This window comes from Xiphophorus hellerii, chromosome 16, assembly GCF_003331165.1.
Source record: "Xiphophorus hellerii strain 12219 chromosome 16, Xiphophorus_hellerii-4.1, whole genome shotgun sequence".
Lineage (NCBI taxonomy): Eukaryota > Metazoa > Chordata > Actinopteri > Cyprinodontiformes > Poeciliidae > Xiphophorus > Xiphophorus hellerii.
Window position 1 is genome coordinate 12774574 of NC_045687.1, and position 19066 is coordinate 12793639.

The 19066-nt window shown below is 38.9% G+C and overlaps 1 protein-coding gene across 2 annotated transcripts in view; it reads left to right on the top strand.

The window, feature by feature from the left end:
• The window catches only part of prkar1b (protein kinase, cAMP-dependent, regulatory, type I, beta), a 68173-nt gene that overhangs the window by 42093 nt on the left and 7014 nt on the right, over positions 1-19066 (top strand). For both annotated transcript variants that reach the window (XM_032587537.1, XM_032587538.1), the window contains 4 exons: positions 615-661; positions 4655-4813; positions 11550-11610; positions 15035-15156. In XM_032587537.1, coding sequence (XP_032443428.1) covers positions 615-661; positions 4655-4813; positions 11550-11610; positions 15035-15156 — 389 coding nt within the window. The remainder of the gene's footprint in view (positions 1-614; positions 662-4654; positions 4814-11549; positions 11611-15034; positions 15157-19066) is intronic.

Genomic DNA, 19066 nt, shown 5'->3' on the forward strand with positions numbered 1-19066 from the left:
TGAATGAAGCAACCACCTGTAGTTAAGCACTGTTCTCTTCCAACCCACTGAGGTGTTAAAGCTTTGCATGTTCAGACACTTATGTTTCAAAGTTTCCGCTATTAAACCAAAGTAATGAATACTGTCATTGCTGCAACTTTCTGCTGGCAAGAGCACATTTGCACAAAGTTATTGCCATGGCCTATGAAATACGTATTCTCAATATGGCAGTAGCACTTTTAGCACTACCCAGAAGCTCGAAGCCATTTTATTTATAAGGACCTAAAGTACTGGAACTGTTCTTTAATTTGTTTTATTTCTTTTTGGAAAATAAACAAATCAGACAGACCTTCCATTTTGCATTGTTATTATTTTAAGAGTGAAGTTATTTGTGTCCTTTGGTATGTTTAAACCATTTTAGTTTACAATTATAGCTCAATTTGGTAGTAAGATTGAGTATTACTGAAACAAGTCTGCATTTGAATCCAGTCCAGACCTACTCCTATCTAATATATAATTCAGGATTTATTTGTCAAGAACCTTTTATAGGAAATAATGAAGTAAGCTAGATTGCATGCCTGTTAGTTATTTTCTTTATTGTTATTAACTAATGATTCCTCCTCTCTCCTTTTCAGGCGATGAAGGAGACAACTTCTATGTGATTGACCAAGGTGAAGTGGATGTAAGTGTCTGGCACACACAAACACACAACCCCAAGCAAAAAGCTGCTGTCGTCTGTCCAAACAGCATGAACATGTGACTGAATGGTGATAAAATATCTACATAAACATGTCTGATAATGTCTAAATGTCTTTGAAATGTTGAGGTTAATAAAACAACCTAACAAATGTTGTCCTTAATGTCTTAATTTAGGCTAAATTTTGACAGGCTGTTTGTCCCACTGTTAAATTTAACATATTTTTTACACACTAATTAGACACACTAGTTAGAATTTTTTTAAATCTATTTCCAAAACTCTAATGTTTTTTGTTTAATAGCTTTCATGCCATGAATGCATTTAAGAGACTAGTCACTTTTAGATAGGTTTATAGTAATATTTAAATTCTTAAAACAAGTGTAGCTCTAATATTAGCGATTAGTGCAGCTACCATTGCAAAAACAGCAGTCATGTGTATTTGTAGAGAATGCAGATCTTTACATTGTGTCAAAAATTTCCAACATGTGACATGTCCAGTGACAAACAGCTTAAAAATTCAAAAAATTACTTCGGACCTTTTGCTGCAATACATTCACCCTTCCTGTTATCTGTTGAAAGGCATGCTCTCTTTCAACCATTGTTGAAAATACAGTTTTCTTCTAAACACCTTTTGTATCTCTGTGTGTCCTCTCACTTTGTCAATTCTTCTGATATTAAAAGAAAAGTACTCAAAAAATATATTTGAAGGTATTCTAGTTGGAACTTTATCAGTGTGAATTTGCATTCCACTGTTTTTAGATAGTTCGTAAAACAAGACTGTGACCTGATTTAAGAAACCTTACTTCTCCAGTCATGTCAAGACAAAATTGCACCCTTACAGATGGGCTGGTTTGTTGAGCTGCCCTCATGTTTTGTCCTCTTCAAAGTCTGGTTCTGGTCTGATGACAATCTGAACATGGCGCTTCAGAGGTGAGCGCCCCGTGACGGTTCCCAAATTGAGAAGATCTATTGTCTTTGCGAGCCTGACACCAACCGATAGACTTAAATGGAGAGATAAAACAGGAGCTGATGGAAAGTTAAACAGGAAGTGACCTTATCAGCTTACAGCAGTGACCAAAAAAAAAAAAGCTGGATAAGAGAAGAGAGGCAGGTTGGTGAGTTTTTTTTAAGGTTTCCAACACCAGGAATCCATCCTAAATTGAAAGTAGGAAGCAAAGCCCTGAGATGGTGCCTTGTTACAACCGCCACAATTTAAATAGCTTCTAATCTTCCTATTTTGACTGGCATTGTTTCAGATTGTCTTATTGATGTGATTAGATAAGTACCGTAATCTAAACTATAGTGAAATTCATGTGAAAGAGAAGTGAGCCACAATTGTGCACAAAACATCATTCAGTTTTTTGTTTAAACGTAAAGTGTATTTAGATAGAAGATAAGGACTTAAGTAGAAATTTGATTATTACTCTTGTAAGATATCGTGCTCAACAGGAACTGTTTCAACGCTGTCTCTGGTTTCTGTCAGGCAGACAAGGACATGATGAATCCATATTAAACCCATTGAAACATTGCTATGTGCAAAAGTCTTAGTGCACTTTAAAAGTAGCCTGGAGAAAGGGGCTTTTTAAAAAAAATGTTTTGAATACATTTAACCATGAAAGTCCTATTGAGATTAAAAACTTCATTGTCAAGTGAGTCCCGAATAAGAGGCAGCAAGGGTTACACAATAATTACAACTAGTAACACAATTAAAATGCCTTACAAATGATCATTAAAAACAGTCACAATTTAAGAAAGTCATCTCTAGTGCTCTCAGTCTGGACTTAAAAGTGCTCAGTGAATCATGTTCACTAAATTTCCAGTCTGTTTGCAACATGTTCCATGTGGCTGGAACTGATTTGTCCACCCAGAGAACATGTCTCACTGCTTCTCAGTCCAGTGGTGTTGTGCTATTCACCAGTCGGAGGCTTTGCCTTGCACCTGATGATATAAGGTTAGGAAACAGCTGCTTGGCCTTGGAAGCCACTACATGAAGCACTCTACAGACTGATCCTGAGCTAATCCAAAGCCATGTTTGAAACGATATAACCACTGATCCCATTGGAGATGTTTTTAACTCTTGTGTTCCCAGTTGCTTCAACTTTGCTATAATAACACCAACAGTTGAATTTGGAATATTTAGCTATAAGAAAATTTTCTACTGCGGTTTCACAGTTCATTGTAGGAAACTAAAATTCACTGACCTATACTTTCACAAATGATTGTACAAGCAGTTTGCATACTAATTAGTTGGATTCTACACATCTTGTCATTGTGGAAGTGATTGGAACACCTTGATCATTTGGCTGTGTGAGCCTATACATTTAACATTATAATCTATAAAGAAATTTAAGCATGATTTAAAACATTAAAAATGTTGACCACAAATGTGAATTATATAGTCAAAATTTCTCCATGCTGTGCTTTTAGATTTCTTTCTGTAGTTTTGATTTCCATCTTTTGCATTTTATTTTAACATATCCCGAGCTTAAATTATCATATTTCCACTTGCTCCTAAAGTTTTCCATGAAGTTTTGACTCAACAGCTGCAGCATCCTGCAGCTGCAGCTTTGCTCTGCTCTGCCTTGATTGCTCCTCCTTCGATGTGTTAAACCAGATGTGTCCTGCTCACCACTGAATCTGCTCCCACAGACTCTTTTCTGCCTGCACCCAAGCTGTGGGAAGACTATCCTCAAGCTCACCTCCCTCCATTGCCAAACCTCGCCCTCTTCTACATCTATTTCACCTCATCTCCCTCTCTTCCATCCCATACAGACAGCGGCTGCCTCCCAGCCACAACCCTGGCACTAAACTACATCAAGAACAGTGCAGATGTTACGAGAGTGTGAAGATGTCTCTCATTAGACAGGGGTGTAAATTAGCCAGCGACTCATAAACTGCCTGAAAGTTGCTACTAATGTAATCCCCCTTATGTTTGCACACAAATCTATTTACTTTTAGCCACTGTCTTTTGTCCAAGAGAAACCAGCACATAAGAAATTTGTAAAATAGCAGGCTTGATACTTTCAACCTAAACTAGGTTTTTTTTTGCAAATGAAGTAACTCTTAAGCACAAATTCATGCTTTATCCTCATACTTTACATTTTGATTTTGTTTCTTATCTTCAATCAGCCACACAACTCTCTGCTCATAGTTAGTCTGTAAAAATTGCAAAACATGCTTTATTTCAGCCTTTCTTTATAGAGCTGCACTTAGTGTTACCAAAACCTCAAATTTACTCGACTACTCCAGGGATCTGAATAAAGGTTTGCTAGTACAACAGTTAAGTCAAAATAATTACCACCTGGGAACAGGATTGGAAACTGTCGTAAAAACACCACCGCCATTCTGCTCTGATGTAACGCTTTTGCAACGGATAATTGTTCTTCGAACCTTGACGTAACCACAGTCAGTACTCTGCATCTCTTTGAACAGAATCCAGCATATGGTGACGGATGGGCCCCTTGTGGTTCCCCTTAGAGTCTGAATAATGTCTTCTAACTATTTTCGCAATTCACAGCAAAGAGCAAAGGAATAAACCCTCCTTCTGTTTCCCTCCCTCCTGTCTCCCTGTGTTATTAAGTCAACAAGATAGTGGATAGCGTGTTGACAGTTGAAACTGTAACGGCCCCAGAGACGGCCTCACTGAGGTTGTATTGTCTTTAGAGCTCTACCAGCTGGCCTAAATAGAGCTCTACATGTAAGCAAGGGAGTGTGTATGAGTTTGACTTGAGGATAGAACTGTTTTACACATCTGTCTAACTCAGTCTCTTTCAGATGACTGGAGAGAAAAGTGAAGAAATAGATGGGATGGATTCCCTTAGAGGATCTCATTTGAAGGCTTAGATTAGAATAAAAAAAGTCAATAGGTTTGTGAGAGCTGCAAAAGTTAGAGTGCAACCGGTTTTCATTTGTCAGTACTCTTTGAAGCAGACAATCTCATGGCCTGTCCATCTTTTCTTTCTCTTTGTATCTCTGCAGGTTTATGTGAATTGTGAGCTGGTGACCAATATCGGAGAGGGAGGAAGCTTTGGCGAGCTGGCCCTGATCTATGGGACTCCAAGAGCTGCCACCGTCAAGGCCAAAACGGATCTTAAACTGTGGGGCATTGACCGGGACAGCTATCGCCGCATCCTCATGGTAAGTAACCCAACAAGCTGAAATCCAATCTGCATCCTCTCTGGTAACGTACTGAGTGCTGAGCAGTTTGGATGAAGCCAATGTTGCTGTTATAATTACTTTGAATTGGCCAAATCTCTAGTATTAAAAAACAGTATCGTTATACACCTAGCACATTTTAGCACAATAAAATACAGTAAATTACATTTTTTCTAAGTAATTGAATATCAAACTCTCATTAAATTGCAAATAGAATCCCCTGCAAATGTATTGTGAACTATTAAACTATTTCAGATTTTGTCACATTAGAACTTCAATGAACTTTTAATGAATTTATGCAACAGATCAACACATGTTGTGTGTTACTGTTAAGTGGACAGAAAACGACACAATTTCAGGAAAATCCAAAAATGTTGCGTACATTTGTCTCTTTAACTCTTTACTTTCATGCTCCTAAATAAAATCTTTGCAGCCAGCATGGATGTGTATATTAATCTCAGTATAAATACACATCACTGGAACACACCATTCCTGTGGTTACACATTGCAGTATCATGCTGTGCAAAGGTTTTACTTTAACAGGGACATAGTGGGTGAGAAGATGGATGGAGCTAAATACAGGACAATCCTGAAAGAAAACTTGTTAGATTTTGCAAAAGGATTGAGATTAGTGAAATGTAATATTTTTACTTTTTTATTAAATCATTCTTGTATGCATTCTGCATATAATGTGTTACTTTCCAGCATGAAATTGCAATACGTTTTTCTAAGTTTCTAGTTATAATGTGACAAAATGTGGAAAAGTTTAAGGGATACGTAACACTTCCACATATTAAAAACAAAATTGACTGAAAAACTTACTTTGAACTTTTATCATTTGTAGTTTAAAATTGACCAAAATCTGACATTTTAATGAAGATAAAAGTAGCATTAAACCATAAAAATGCAGTGTAGCATCAGTCATACTGTAATTTAATACTGAAGTACTGTAAGTATGATATATGTGCATACATTTAAGATCTTCTGCAGTAGGTCGTCAACACTAATCTTTCATGCTCATTTGCTTCCAATATTTCCTCCTACTTAGCCACTTAAAACTCCTTAAACACTTGCAGCACCTGCTTTCATTTACATGTGCACCCCGACACATGCATGCACACACAGGAGTCCATCCTCCCATTTTAATATATCCCTAGATCTCCTTTCTTCTTTCTTAGTCATGAAGAAAGGGAAAAAAGTAAAAGCAGTGGGTGTGTGGGGGCTGATGAGGAGAGAAAGGGTCAGTCCTAATGCCTGTACATGCACTTCCCACTGCAGGAGCTTATCTAGTAGGAATGTCTAAATGTTTAAAGTGGAAACATTAGGTACTCTGCAGTGACTGTCAGACTCACAGACATATTTTTGTTCTGTAAGAATGACTAATTATTGCACGTCTGAGTACGTCTCTGTGAGACCTCCTTGTCTAGCTAAACATTACTTCAGACGTTCCCAACACTTTATTTCAAATAAATTAGTCAGACACCAATTAACCTTCCTAATTCCTGTGTGTATCTAAACTTTGCCATCGGCAGCAGGGAAAATTCTGTTTTATGTCAAACAGAGCTCATGGAGATGGAAGAAGGGTTTTTTTTTTTCTTTGAGAAGTGGAATTTAAGCTCATTGTAAAGTTGGCAGCAATCTGCCTAGCACTCATGTCACCTCTTAAGCGCATAGTTAAAGTGACGGCTCAATCTGCCCGGGTAACCTTTCTTTGAGAGGATTCTCGCTCACTGCTGCTCTCATTCCTTCGTTCTTTCCAGCAGCAGCAGCTAGAAGAAGGGGGGTGGCGGGACTGAAAACAGAATTCAATTACACAAACCTGTAGTTAATTATTGCTGTCAGTGATTTGTAAAGCTTTTTTTTTTTTTTTTTTTTACAAAGTCTGGTATTCTGGCAGCTTCTTTGGCCAACACAATGAACATTCTTTCTTTGTGTAAGAATATGTGTGTTTCCCAGTGAAAAAAATTATGCTGAATTTCTGGGTCTGCAGCTACTTAGCACTGAGGTTGAAATATGCATTGGCACTGCTGTTTGTTTGACTTTTTCGCATCTGCTCCCCTGTCCTCTTTGTCTGCATAATCTACAAATTATAAGATAAAGTAATATTTAACCACTTTACCACTTAACTTGTTACTGATCCATTTGATTTCAAGACAAACTCATTTGTAGAATTGCACAGACTTGTGCTGACATTTCTTTGGAGTTATTTAGCTAGACAAGCCAGTGGACTGATGGGTAGCATCCAGCCTCCTAAACACCCTGAATATGATTAGGAAAGAAATGAAAATGGATCGATGTATGTTGCTGAGTAAAACTAGATTAGGAATCACAACTAGGACAAAAACACAATTTGTTCATTAAGACACAGCAAGAACACAATCAGAACACAAGGGCCTCTAATGGTATAAGGATATACTGTACATTACTTTAATCCAATCCCTCTAATCCCTATTTTATCAGTAAAAAAAACTACTTACATATATTTGTCACAGTATTCTTTCATTAGCATTCTCATTCTCACTCTTGGAGTTCAAAAACATGCAAATTTATGTGGTTTACATTAAAAAACACAGTATTGTCTTTGCACACATCTGGTTGTGAAGCAAAGTAAATTTTATCTCTAGCTAAGCAAAGCATCCACCGTTTTTTAAGAGATGTTGAAATATTCTGTAACATGACTGCCAAAATCTAGAGATGCCATGTATATTACACATATGTGCCACTGCTGTAAAATTTCAGTAAATGCTACACAAACATCAGAGCATTGACAAGATAAATTGACTGAAGTTACATTGTGTTCTTTTCACACTAGAGCTACATTCACCAGCATTGATTGATAGGCAACTTGGGGTTAAGCGTCTGGCCAATAGAGCTTCAACAGATGGTGGAGGAAACTGGACTTTCCGATTGCGAGACATCTGCTTTTTCCTCTCAGACAGAGCCTTCCCATTAATGTTCTTCTCCTGTGTTACTATGCAGGCATTTGTGTCTGCACTAATGAAGATTTACTCAACTCAGCATCCCAGATGCTTGAAGTGACTAGCGTAGCTATGGAGTTGGATCTAATTTCTGATTGATTTAGCCAATAATTATTTGATCACTTACAACCAGTCATGGGCTGTGGGCAAAGATTTTAACTTTCAGTTCAAAATGGTTAGGCAATTGTTATATTTAGATTAGGAAGAAAATGACAGGTGACGTCAAAAGTCATTTGACTTGCTCTGTCCTTACACAGCAGTGTGTTTTCATTTTACACCCTGCATTGTGACACACACCCATTATGTTACATGCTACGTATGCTTCTGGATGAAGATAAGTGACTGTCAGTAATGAAGGGAGAGGCACATTTCTAAATTAATGCTTAAAACCATATGACTTCTTTCAAACCTTCCTGAAACATGGAAAACTGAGAATCCTCAGAAATATTTGGTTTGGGACAACAAAATATAAACATTTTATAAAAATAGGGTGGTAGTTTTTTTTTTATATATTGGCAATCTGGGCAGTTGCCCAGATTGCATTCATTACAGACTCCCCTTTCTGATGTTGCCCAGGGCAACATCAGAAAGGGGAGTCTATCCAAGAACTAGAAAATAAGATATATCTTATCCATCAGTTGTTCCCTGAACAAATTTGCTACTATGAATGCATGAGTAGGGTAGTACATTTCCCTTAGTTACCAATTTCTGCTACAAAATGATAATTGATTGTATTTTAATTGGAGTGCGGCAGGAGCTTGCAAAGTTATACATTATAGTTAATAATGATTAATCACAGCAGCAGAATCTAATTAACCTCACATTTTTTAATTGATTGACGACACTACAGAAAAATGAATATAAACACTATCATTAACATAAAGTGGGCTCCTAAAATATGTTCTGTAGATATGGCTTATTCCCCTTAGTGAAATAATTGGTGCCTGGAGGTCAGAAATGTTTCAAATATGTTTTGTGCATAACAACACACATCCTTGATTATGTAATAAGCGAAAAATTGTACACAAAAGTAGTACACAGAACTAGCCTCTATAAATGATTTTATGTTTTACGTGATTACAGGGTTTTGTTTAAAATGAAGAAAGCTTGTGCTAACAAACTGATCTGTTTTCTATTATTATGGTATTCCCTGAGGAGGGAAACTCTGTCTGGGAATTCTACAGCAAACAGATGAGTACCCTGAATCAAACAACATAAGCAAGCTGAAGTAAATAAACATCAAATCACAGCTACTACAAAGTTCATTACAGATGAGACATCTGTAATGGAGTGCATGTTTGCAGTATGCTTCAAAATGAAATGCTGAAATGTTGAAAGTATTAACTGATACAAATGTAATGTACTGGTCAAAGAGAGTGCAAGTACTATAAGACTATACTACTGTCAGTTCAAATATTATTCATTTACAGGCACGAATAACATTGTTATTTGATGTTGGTCTATGGTTGTCTATATTCAAGAAAGATATCTCTAAAGTCTGATTGTTTTATGCTGTAATTCTTTTAAATTTATCCTAAACTAAGACATTTAAAATCAGACCTTGTTAACCCTTTTAATTAATCTTGTTGTCAGAAAAAAAACATCTTTGAACTGCTGAATTATCTGACCTAATGGCAGAATCCATAACAAAAACAAGACAGGTCCCACAACCAAACCCTGAGGAACTCCTCATTGCAGCTCTGTAGATTTGTAAATGATGGTGTAGCTGTGTAAGATTAAAGGTGACTGTTACTTTTAAATAAAAATTAAAATAAATATTTCAAAGAGGTAGTAATTTAGAAAATGATTGTATTGTTTGTACAGAGACTGGAGGGTAAGGGACAGCTATAGATTTCATTTAAAGTTGAAATGAAAACCATAGTCTATTCCTGGAAGAGTAAAGAGTAAATCACATTATTAAATTTATCATAAATAATTTTAACCAATGGGCATGTTGACGACACAGTATATGTGTAACATTTCATTTGATGTTGTAAAGTAAAGCCAAGGCGCCCCTTCAAACTCCACCACACCCACACATCCCACCACTTTCCTTATTCAAGAGTTGAGCAAACAATGTAATACCAGTCCTTGTAGTAAACACACTCTCTCCATTGTGTTGCCATCAGTCATACAATACCAGTGTTGTTGTGTCATCTTGGTATTTAAACAGACACAGTTACATCCAAAGCTATTATCAAACTGACAGACCACTGTCAACAAACAGAACACAAGACGAAAGGAAACAAGGGGAAATTATAGCAAGAAAAAGGAGTGATGAAGGGTGAGGGAGCGGTTATGTGTCACATTGGACGGAGATGAAGGCGATAGCGATGGGGCTTAAGATACAGTTGGTTTAGTCTGGCTGCGCTCCACACCTCAAGCCTTTGATGATTCCACCTCAAAGACGGCAAACAGACAAAAATGCTGGTTCATCTTTAACCACATAAATGGTGAAGACACTAGGTCAAAGAGAAGTAGGACATTTTTACACATGGTCGTGTGCTGAAGCCCTCCCAGGTAGACAGGATGGATTAGGATAGATGCCAACAAAGACGGCTGCTAGAAAGTATGACATTCAGTAGCGTCATATTTTTATTTGGTAACTTTTGGAAATGCAAATCCTTCACTTTACTTGGGCCCACCCTGCTGTTCCTGCAGCACTCGCATAAATCAGACGTGCTGTATGCATTTTATGTTTGCATGGCAATCATTTTGAATCTTTAAGCTTCGCAGCAAGGCTGTAAAAGTTGGAGCGCAGTGTGCATGTGAAAGTTTAACAGTAGAGCCTCAAAATTTTGTCCCTGCTCAGATAGCACTGAAACATAAGTGGCCGAACTAAAAACAGACTTGCCTGCACGCACTCAAATCATTTATCCAGGAGGGAGGCAGAGCAGCCTAGAATTCCTTTAATCAAGTTGTTTACGATCCTCAGTTTGACGTTGACTCACTTGGGAAGATTTTCTCCCCTTTTAAGACAAAATGTGAAATTATATGAAATTAGAGGCAGCAGTGGGACTCAAGCACTTGTGCTGAAGACACCCCAAGCCTCAATACATATATCACTACCACATGCAAACGGCAGAAACGGGTCAGACAAGATTGCCCGTCCTCACTGGTTTTTTTCTTTTTTCTTTTTTGCCTTCTTTATTCTACCGCTCTCCCTGAGTGGCTCTGTGCAGTGAAGAAGAAACACAATTAGGGAAGGGGTCCTCTGGGTCTGGACTTGCCAGGAAGCACCTGATTTTCATGGCAAAACCAGGGAGGGAAAGTCCCCTGCCTGGTGGGTGGGGCGGGCCACACAGACAGACACACACGCAGTAAACTTTACTCCATATCTCATACAAACCTCCCTAAGCATGACCCCGTGAACTGTGACATGTTAATCTTTAAAAACGTTGTATTGTAGTTTACTTTTATGGGCACTGGACTTTTCTTGCTGTATGATTGATAGCCAGTGCAAAAATGTTCATGCAAGATACAGAAAAGTAATAACCATTCAAATATTTTTAGATATTAAAAACTTAATTCATGTTTTGCTGACACTTGCTTTTGCTAATCCTTCAGTGATGAAAGTGGGAGAAAAATGAAAACCGTTGCAAAATGAATCAGAATGTGCTTTTTGAATCCGAGCCACTCCAAGAATGACTTCAGTATTTAGCAGCACAATGAAACTGCTGTGCTACCAGTTGATTTAGGACTGTATCGATCAGATAATGTTATTTCTGTTTGTCTCACAGGGAAGTACTCTGAGAAAGAGAAAGATGTACGAAGAGTTCCTCAGCAAGGTCTCCATCCTCGGTAAGTGTATTTGTCAGATCAATACAGTGCCGTTTAAAAGTATTCATAAGCCTTCAACATTTTCACATAGGTCATTTACAATTTGTGAAATTGTGGGAAATATATATTCTTTTCAATTTGTTTTCTAAATAAAGTTCAGAAAAGTGTGGGCTACATTTCTTTTTAATTCTACAAATCAAAATCCAGCACAACCAAATTCCTTCGGAAGTCATCAAATTTGAGTCTTATATGTGTCGAATACAAGTTTTTGTCTGCTAAGTGGTACAAAAAATGAGAACACATTACTTCAGTTTTAGCACCACACCACTGACTTCCTGTCTGTTTGAGATTTAATTTTAAAATGACTTGTTTTTAAATGCCTTGCCGTAAATTAAGCTTCAACCCTATGGTCCTCCACATTCTCTCAAAGGGAAAATTTAAAGATGCTCCTACTGTTTCAACCATTGAGTCGGCTGCTCATCAGGCAGCCTGACTCACTCAACGTTTTTAAGTCCTCTGGATTGGATTGAACAAAAAACATACTGTAGGCTAGGAACAAACAAGAGATACTTTCCAGATTTTTATTCTCAAAAAATTGGAAAGCTACACATGCTGTCTATTCACCTCTTACTGCTTTATCAAAAAATCCCATGAAATACATTGAGGTTTGCGGTTTTAATGAGACAAAGTGATTGAAGAAATTTACACGAGAAAGACAACTCGTTTATTGTTTCTTCTTTAATAAAGAATATGTACTTTTGCCCAAGCGATAATAACCTGTGGTCTAAGTTGATTTATAAGTCCCAGCATCCAGAGTCGAGGCAGTTAAATTAACATATATTATAGATTAGCCCACATAAACACAGGCATACGCTGTCACACGGGGCCTATAGCTGAGTAAGGTCTGTGTTTACAGTCTTAATCTACTCACAGTGTTCACCCTTAAGCCTGCCACACTCTGTAATGTCTCTGTGTGGACAATTAAAGTATAGGGGGTTAGGATAAGCCTCTCTTTCCTGCTGGAATTTGGATAACACCCAGCCTACACAGGCCACTGGATTTAAAGGGAAGGTGAATGAGATTCACTCTGACTTTTGAATTGAGTTGCAATTGGAAGTGACGTCTCATCCCCATCCGCTTGATCGTGTGTGTGTGGTGTATAGGTTAAGGCCGTGCCCCCTGTACAGAGTTATTAGCTGGGTGAGTAAACACATACACTCAATTCAGGACTCAGGAGATTGTCTCTCTGAAGTCGGCTCTTTTTATTTTTATTCTCCCTTTTTGACAGCTTTGTTGAGGCTTGAATTCGAGAACCCGCCTCCCTCGTTGAGGTAGAATACCTCTCTTCAGTCCCCCTTTCCGCCGCTTTGCCTCTCTGCTCGCCCTCTGTCAAATGCAGGAGGGACAGGGGTGGGAGTGTTTTTGTTTGTCTTTGATTTCAGAGATAGCCACAAAATTGGGTGCAAGCCCTTGATGTTTTGGTGTTAAGTGAGAAATAACAAATGTTTGTCGCACCCGCACTTCAACAGGCTTTGACATCCCAGCAGTGAGGTCCCTAGATGTTTACAGCGAGCCGATCCAAGTGGGTGCAGGCTCTGTGAAGCGTAAAATGTAGCCCCTTTAGTCAAGACATCTCTGTATCGTGTTACTTGCCTTGCCGTTAAGGATCACCTCTCTACAGGACCTGCTGCCTTTTAGTTTGCAGCCAGACAGAAGACATCCATCTGGGTCCGGCAGACAGCGTGGCCCCACCGGAGAGGACACTGGACACCTCCAAACTGCCAGGCCTATCCTAGTTAATCCTAAATGCATACACGGTTATACACACAGATAAATAGACACAACAGGATCAGTTTGTGAGCTCATCAGGAGACAATGCTGCCAGGCAAAGGGAGCCCGCCGCAGTTTTATGCCTCTAACTCGCGTCTTAGTCAAATAAAAACAGGGAATCATCTTTTTATCTAGACAAAGCTGAGGATGAGGAGTGTTTTTGCTGCAGATAAGCCACATTCCACATGCAGATGGATAGGACTGGGGAAGATTAGCCCACACTGATCTGCTGAACTGTGAATGAAGGATGAGATCATCTGGTCAAACATCTGTGTGGAGATACTCGGTTATTACCGGTCGATCGTTCTTTCTTAAACATCAAATTTTGCGTTGCTTTAATCTCTTTTGGTTGAAGCATTTCTTTTCCAAGAGAGATGAGAAACTATCCGCTTTGGTTTCTGTGAAATAACCAATGGCTTCTAGGAATATCTCGGGCTAACCACGTCAATGTCTCTGTGGTCGGATAGTTGGAACAACCAGCTGGCTGAAAGATCTCCCAGAAACTGAAAGAAAATACTGATTGGATTTTCCTTTTTTCCAGGCTTGATTCGTTAGACTTTAAATCCTGCTTTATTGTAAAATGTTTTGGAAATATTTAATTATAATTAGCCACTATTTTTGGTCACTAATTTACTGGTTGTAAAAGGAACTAAATAGACCTGAAGTTTTATTTAATCGGTCTAATTTCTTTCCTCTTGAGTTTTTTTCTTTCTTTTTGCAACCACAAATTTGTTAGTGCGATTTAATGTGGTGTTCCATTCCTGTTAGAGGTGAATTTCCATCCCAGTAACAAGTTGTTAGCAGCCTTTTTTGTTGCCAAGACTTTCCTGTATTTAGGTTCTTCCTGTATATAAATTTTTGTGCATTTTTTAAATATTATTATATTAAGGTTCTCATTTTCTTATCTGATTAATTGCTTAATTGTCAGAATAACCATTTACTAAAATAATTAGTTGCAGCCCTGAATATGTATAAAATTGCAATCACAAAGAACTTGATTTCAATATTTGGTTAGCATTCTGTTTCCCCAATATTATGCATCTTTATAATATACTATATGTTTGCATAGGTCTATATGTGGCTTTTTGCAAACTTTAAGCAGGACGTTTTGTAGCTTTTTACTTTCTCTCTACAACAACAACCAGATGTGTGCTTTTTTGTTTTTACTAGTTCAAAAGTCTGTTGTTGTTTCACATCAAATCTCAATGAAGTTTGTGGGTGCAACGCCACAAAATATTAAAACGTTCACATGGTTTGAATACTTTTGCAAAGCGCTGCATTCAGCATGCTCTCATACCGTAGCTTACTGCTGAGTAAAAGATTCTTTTTGGGGATAAATCATATCTCTGTCACCACAAGCCACCGTAAGTAGAACAGATTTAGGGCTCAATTTTAAGGTGTTTAAGCTCCCTGGGCCTCCATGAAACGAGGGAGTAGTCAAAGGATCTGAAATGTAATGGTTCCTGATGAATAACCGGATTAGCCTGGAATGGGATTTATCCCCACAACTTCCCTGGAGAATCGTGAAGGCAGCGTCTGTGAGCGTGAAACATACACTGTTTGAATATGAGTTTGTGCGTCCGCTGTTTCACAGTTTAATGTGCTTTATTCACAGAGTCTTTGGATAAGTGGGAGCGCCTGACTGTGGCTGATGCTTTGGAGCCAGTTCAGTTTGAGGATGGGGAGAAGATCGTAGTGCAGGGAGAGCCTGGAGATGACTTCTTCATTATTACAGAGGTAAGGATCTGTCATGTCTGCCCATTACGTTTGCTAATTTCAACGCTTTGTCTCATTTCCTCTAAAGTGTAAGTGCTGACATGTAGGACCTGAGTATATGCATGTGTCATCAGGTGGGCACAAGGGTTGACGTTCATGTCATTGAGCCGAAGCCTTGAAGACGGCTCCGCTGACATCAGAACTGATTTTAGTTTATTGCCACCAGCAGACAGATTACCTGCCCTGGCCCTCAACCACAATTCCTGTGCAAAGAGCAGGCCCCCTTCACAGTGCAAGCTTTGTGGAAAAGGGGCCCCTGGCATGGCTTCTCAGAGGGCCCCCTGCCTGTCATCCTAACACAGTTTTGATTAACTCCATACTTGTATAGCTTTCAGCGGGGTCAGGCCAGGAGGATTCTGACCGGAGGGCTCCTGATGGGAGGGAGACCCTGCTTCTCTTTCCTCTCCTCTTTTCAGACTCTCCTGCAGGTGATGCTCACCTCATCACATGCCAGTAGTAATGTCCGTGTCTGTCGAGATTTCTTCTTAGCTTTGATTACAGTACGCAAGATTAGATAAGGCGGAGGTGAAATGTAAGAAGGCTGAATGATGTCAGACTTTATCCCATGTTTTACTGAATCAGTTTTTTTCTCTTCACCTGTTTCCTTCCTACACAATACTCTCCCTTTGTTCTACATCTCTTTTCATTAATCTTTTTCACTCTGATCACTGTGCCTGGCTTCAACTCCAATTAGGACTGGGCAATGTCTCAGATTTTTCTCATTCCAGATCCAATTTCCGATTTCAATATTTTTTTTTCACTTTCTTTTCTCTAAAAGTAAATTACAGATGACAGAAAATGTTTTCAGAAAGTGACTCTTAACATTTCTTCTGTGAAAGTGATGTATTATCATAGAGTTGACCTGAATTCAAAGTCCAAATAAATAGAAATTGTAAAACACACTTGTCAAACAAGATGGTTGACGTTGGGATTGCTGAAATCACTCTGAACTACAGAAGCCCAGTGCACAGTGCTGCAGTAGCACTGTTACCTTGCAGCAAGAAGATTCAAATCCACGTTGCATGGAGTTTGTTCTCCCTGGTCATGGGTGGCTTCCTCTCACAGTCTAAAAACATGATTGTCAGGTTGACGGATCTCTCTAAATTCTCAGAAGGCGCGCTTGCGTGTGTGTGTACGTGCATGATTGTTTGTCCTGTTTGTCTTTGTTGCCCTCCAATGGACTGGCAACCTGTCCAAGGTGTATCCTGCCTCTCAAGAGATAATGTTTGATAATGGAATGGTTGCTATGATAATACAGTCATGTGAACAAAATAAGACACCACTTCCCCCCAAAAAAGATTTTTTTCTCAATATGTAATTTTTTTGTTTGCTTCTTGCAAATAAACAGATTTAATTGCAACTAAACAGCCTTGTTTTACTAGTCAAGCAATATAAACAAAAAATGTGTATCTTAACTGAGTAAAAGCTAGAACACCTTCCCCCATAACAACTAGTTTTACTCCCTTTGGCTGAAACAACTTCAGTGAGGCAGACATCCACCAGCCTCTGACGTCAGTCTGTGGAAAGTTTTCCCCACTCCTCACTTTCAGCTGTGAAATGTTTTAAAGTCACCCCACAAGTCCCTTACATTACCTGCTACAATCTTCTTTCTTAAGGACAGCTTATTGTCACTCTTACTACTGACCACAAGTCAGTACAGGACCTCCAGATGTTGCCGTAAAATTACCAAGTCTTATCTTGACACTGACATGTATTTGCGTTTGGCTCCAGTTCAGCCATGAGAATTGGGGGAAAAAAATGCCTGACAGCATAATGAGTGAGAAGTGCACACTCTGTTAAACTGAATGTGTGGCAATGAAGACCAGTTTCCCTAATGACCAACACCCAGGATGCCACACACACACACATACGCACACACTACACTGAGTAAACCAGCTATTGTGGAGCAGTAAAATGAGGTTAGCAGGTTGTAATCTCACACACAATAAATTGAGCTCTTCGTGAACAGTGGCCACATGTAATGTTTACAGGCTGTACTTTAGCAAACATGGTGAAACATTATATTTAGCTGCAACAGCACTTGCAGCCATCCTTGATTTGAGCAGTGACTTTAGTGTCTGTGTCACTCCCCAACCTCTCCTTGTTTTCCTCTTACTCATGTTCTTTAAAGAATGCTAGTGCCCAAATAAATGATGATTTAAAGGCTATCAGAAATCTGTAAACCTAGACTAACTAAAGCAACAACCTGCTATTAGTTGATTCATTTTCCGAACCTGTTTTTCCTTAAGCACGTTATTGCTTCCATAAAAAGCAAAATATTTAATCTAAATTAAACTCTGCAAAGTCTTCACACTTTTTCTCAGTTGCACACTTTACAACCACAAGCTTTGTGTTTGGATTTTATGTGACAGAGCAACATGAAGCAGTCAGGAGGCCCAGGGAGCTGTAGATCAGATTGGAGAATCGATAAGTAATCTCCTGTGTGGTCAGGGATAGCTGGTCGGGGTTGATGGGAAGATGACTAGCGCAGATTATAAGGCAATCCTGCAGAAGACTTGTGACTGGGGCGGAGATTCACTTTGCTGCAGGACAACAAGACTAAAGATACGATCTGAAGTAATATGGAATAGTTCAGATTGAAGCAAATTCATGTGTTAGGATGATCCAATCAAAATCCAGAGTATATTGGGAACTTATTGGGATTCTGTGGCAACACTTAGTATCCTCTCTTTTAAATCTAAATGAATCTGAGCTATTTTGTGAAGGAGAATGAACAAATTTGTCAGTCTGTAGATGTTCAAAGAGAGCAGAGACATTGCAGCAAAAGTATTTTCTCCCAAGGGTTGTCTACATTTATGCACAATACTTTTTGGATTTGTATTGACAAAAAGTGTTGAAAAATCATTCTTTTCCTCCAACCTTGCAGTTACTTATGCTCTGTGTTGGTCTATTACTTAAAATGCCAAGAAAGTGCATTGATGTGTGTCATAATGCAAGAGTATTTGGGAAGGTTTTAGCTGAATGAGCTCTTTAAACTTCCTAACATTGTATTTCACCAGCTGGTCGTGTCTGAGGCCTCCAAATTTAGCTGCAGACATCCCTCAAAGGTCAGTTTAACTCTGCAGAAAATAGAAAAAGAAAGAAAAACAATCAGCTTTGCATGACTCACCGATCATACATGCCAAAAGGAGAAAAATATGTTGTGGACTGAGGGGAATAGAAGATGGAGATACAGTAAAAGTAGGAGCAAAGAGGGAATGCGCTTTCCGACTCAACAAACAAGCTTTAGCTTGTGCTTATCACAGATCAGTCGCTCTTATCATTAAGGACGATGACTACATTTTATACAAGATTTATCGCTGTTTCCCACCTTAAATCTTTCGGGGCCTGTACACACCCACTGTTTTTCCACCTACTTTTGCGCCCAGTAGCGGTTCGGTTCTGTTTGTAACCTCATGTCTCATGGCAGCCCAACTTTCCCAGCGTGCCGTGGACTGGGTTGGAATGCGTGTTACTGACTTTCACACGGGGTCAGGAGACCCAGCCTCCCCGGAGGGGAGACGAGAGAGAGCGAGGGAGACAGACAGAGGCAGAAAGGGATGAGTAAAGGAGGGCAGGCCATGTGGGCAGACCGCAAAATAAAGGAGGATTTTGAAAGTGTGACTAATTGCAAGAAAAGCTCCCTGCAATCTCACCATATTCTCCCCTTTTCTGTCTTCTCATGTGCACATATTATGGTTGTTATTGCTATTTATATGATTGCAATGACTTTGCTCATACCTCCCTTGTGTCCTAATCTGTCTCCTCTCACTGTTATTTGTGAATCAGCAAAAGAAAAAAAACACCATTAAATATGTACTGCTTTACAAGAAAGAACTTATAGAGACATCATGTTTTTGTGGCCTGGATG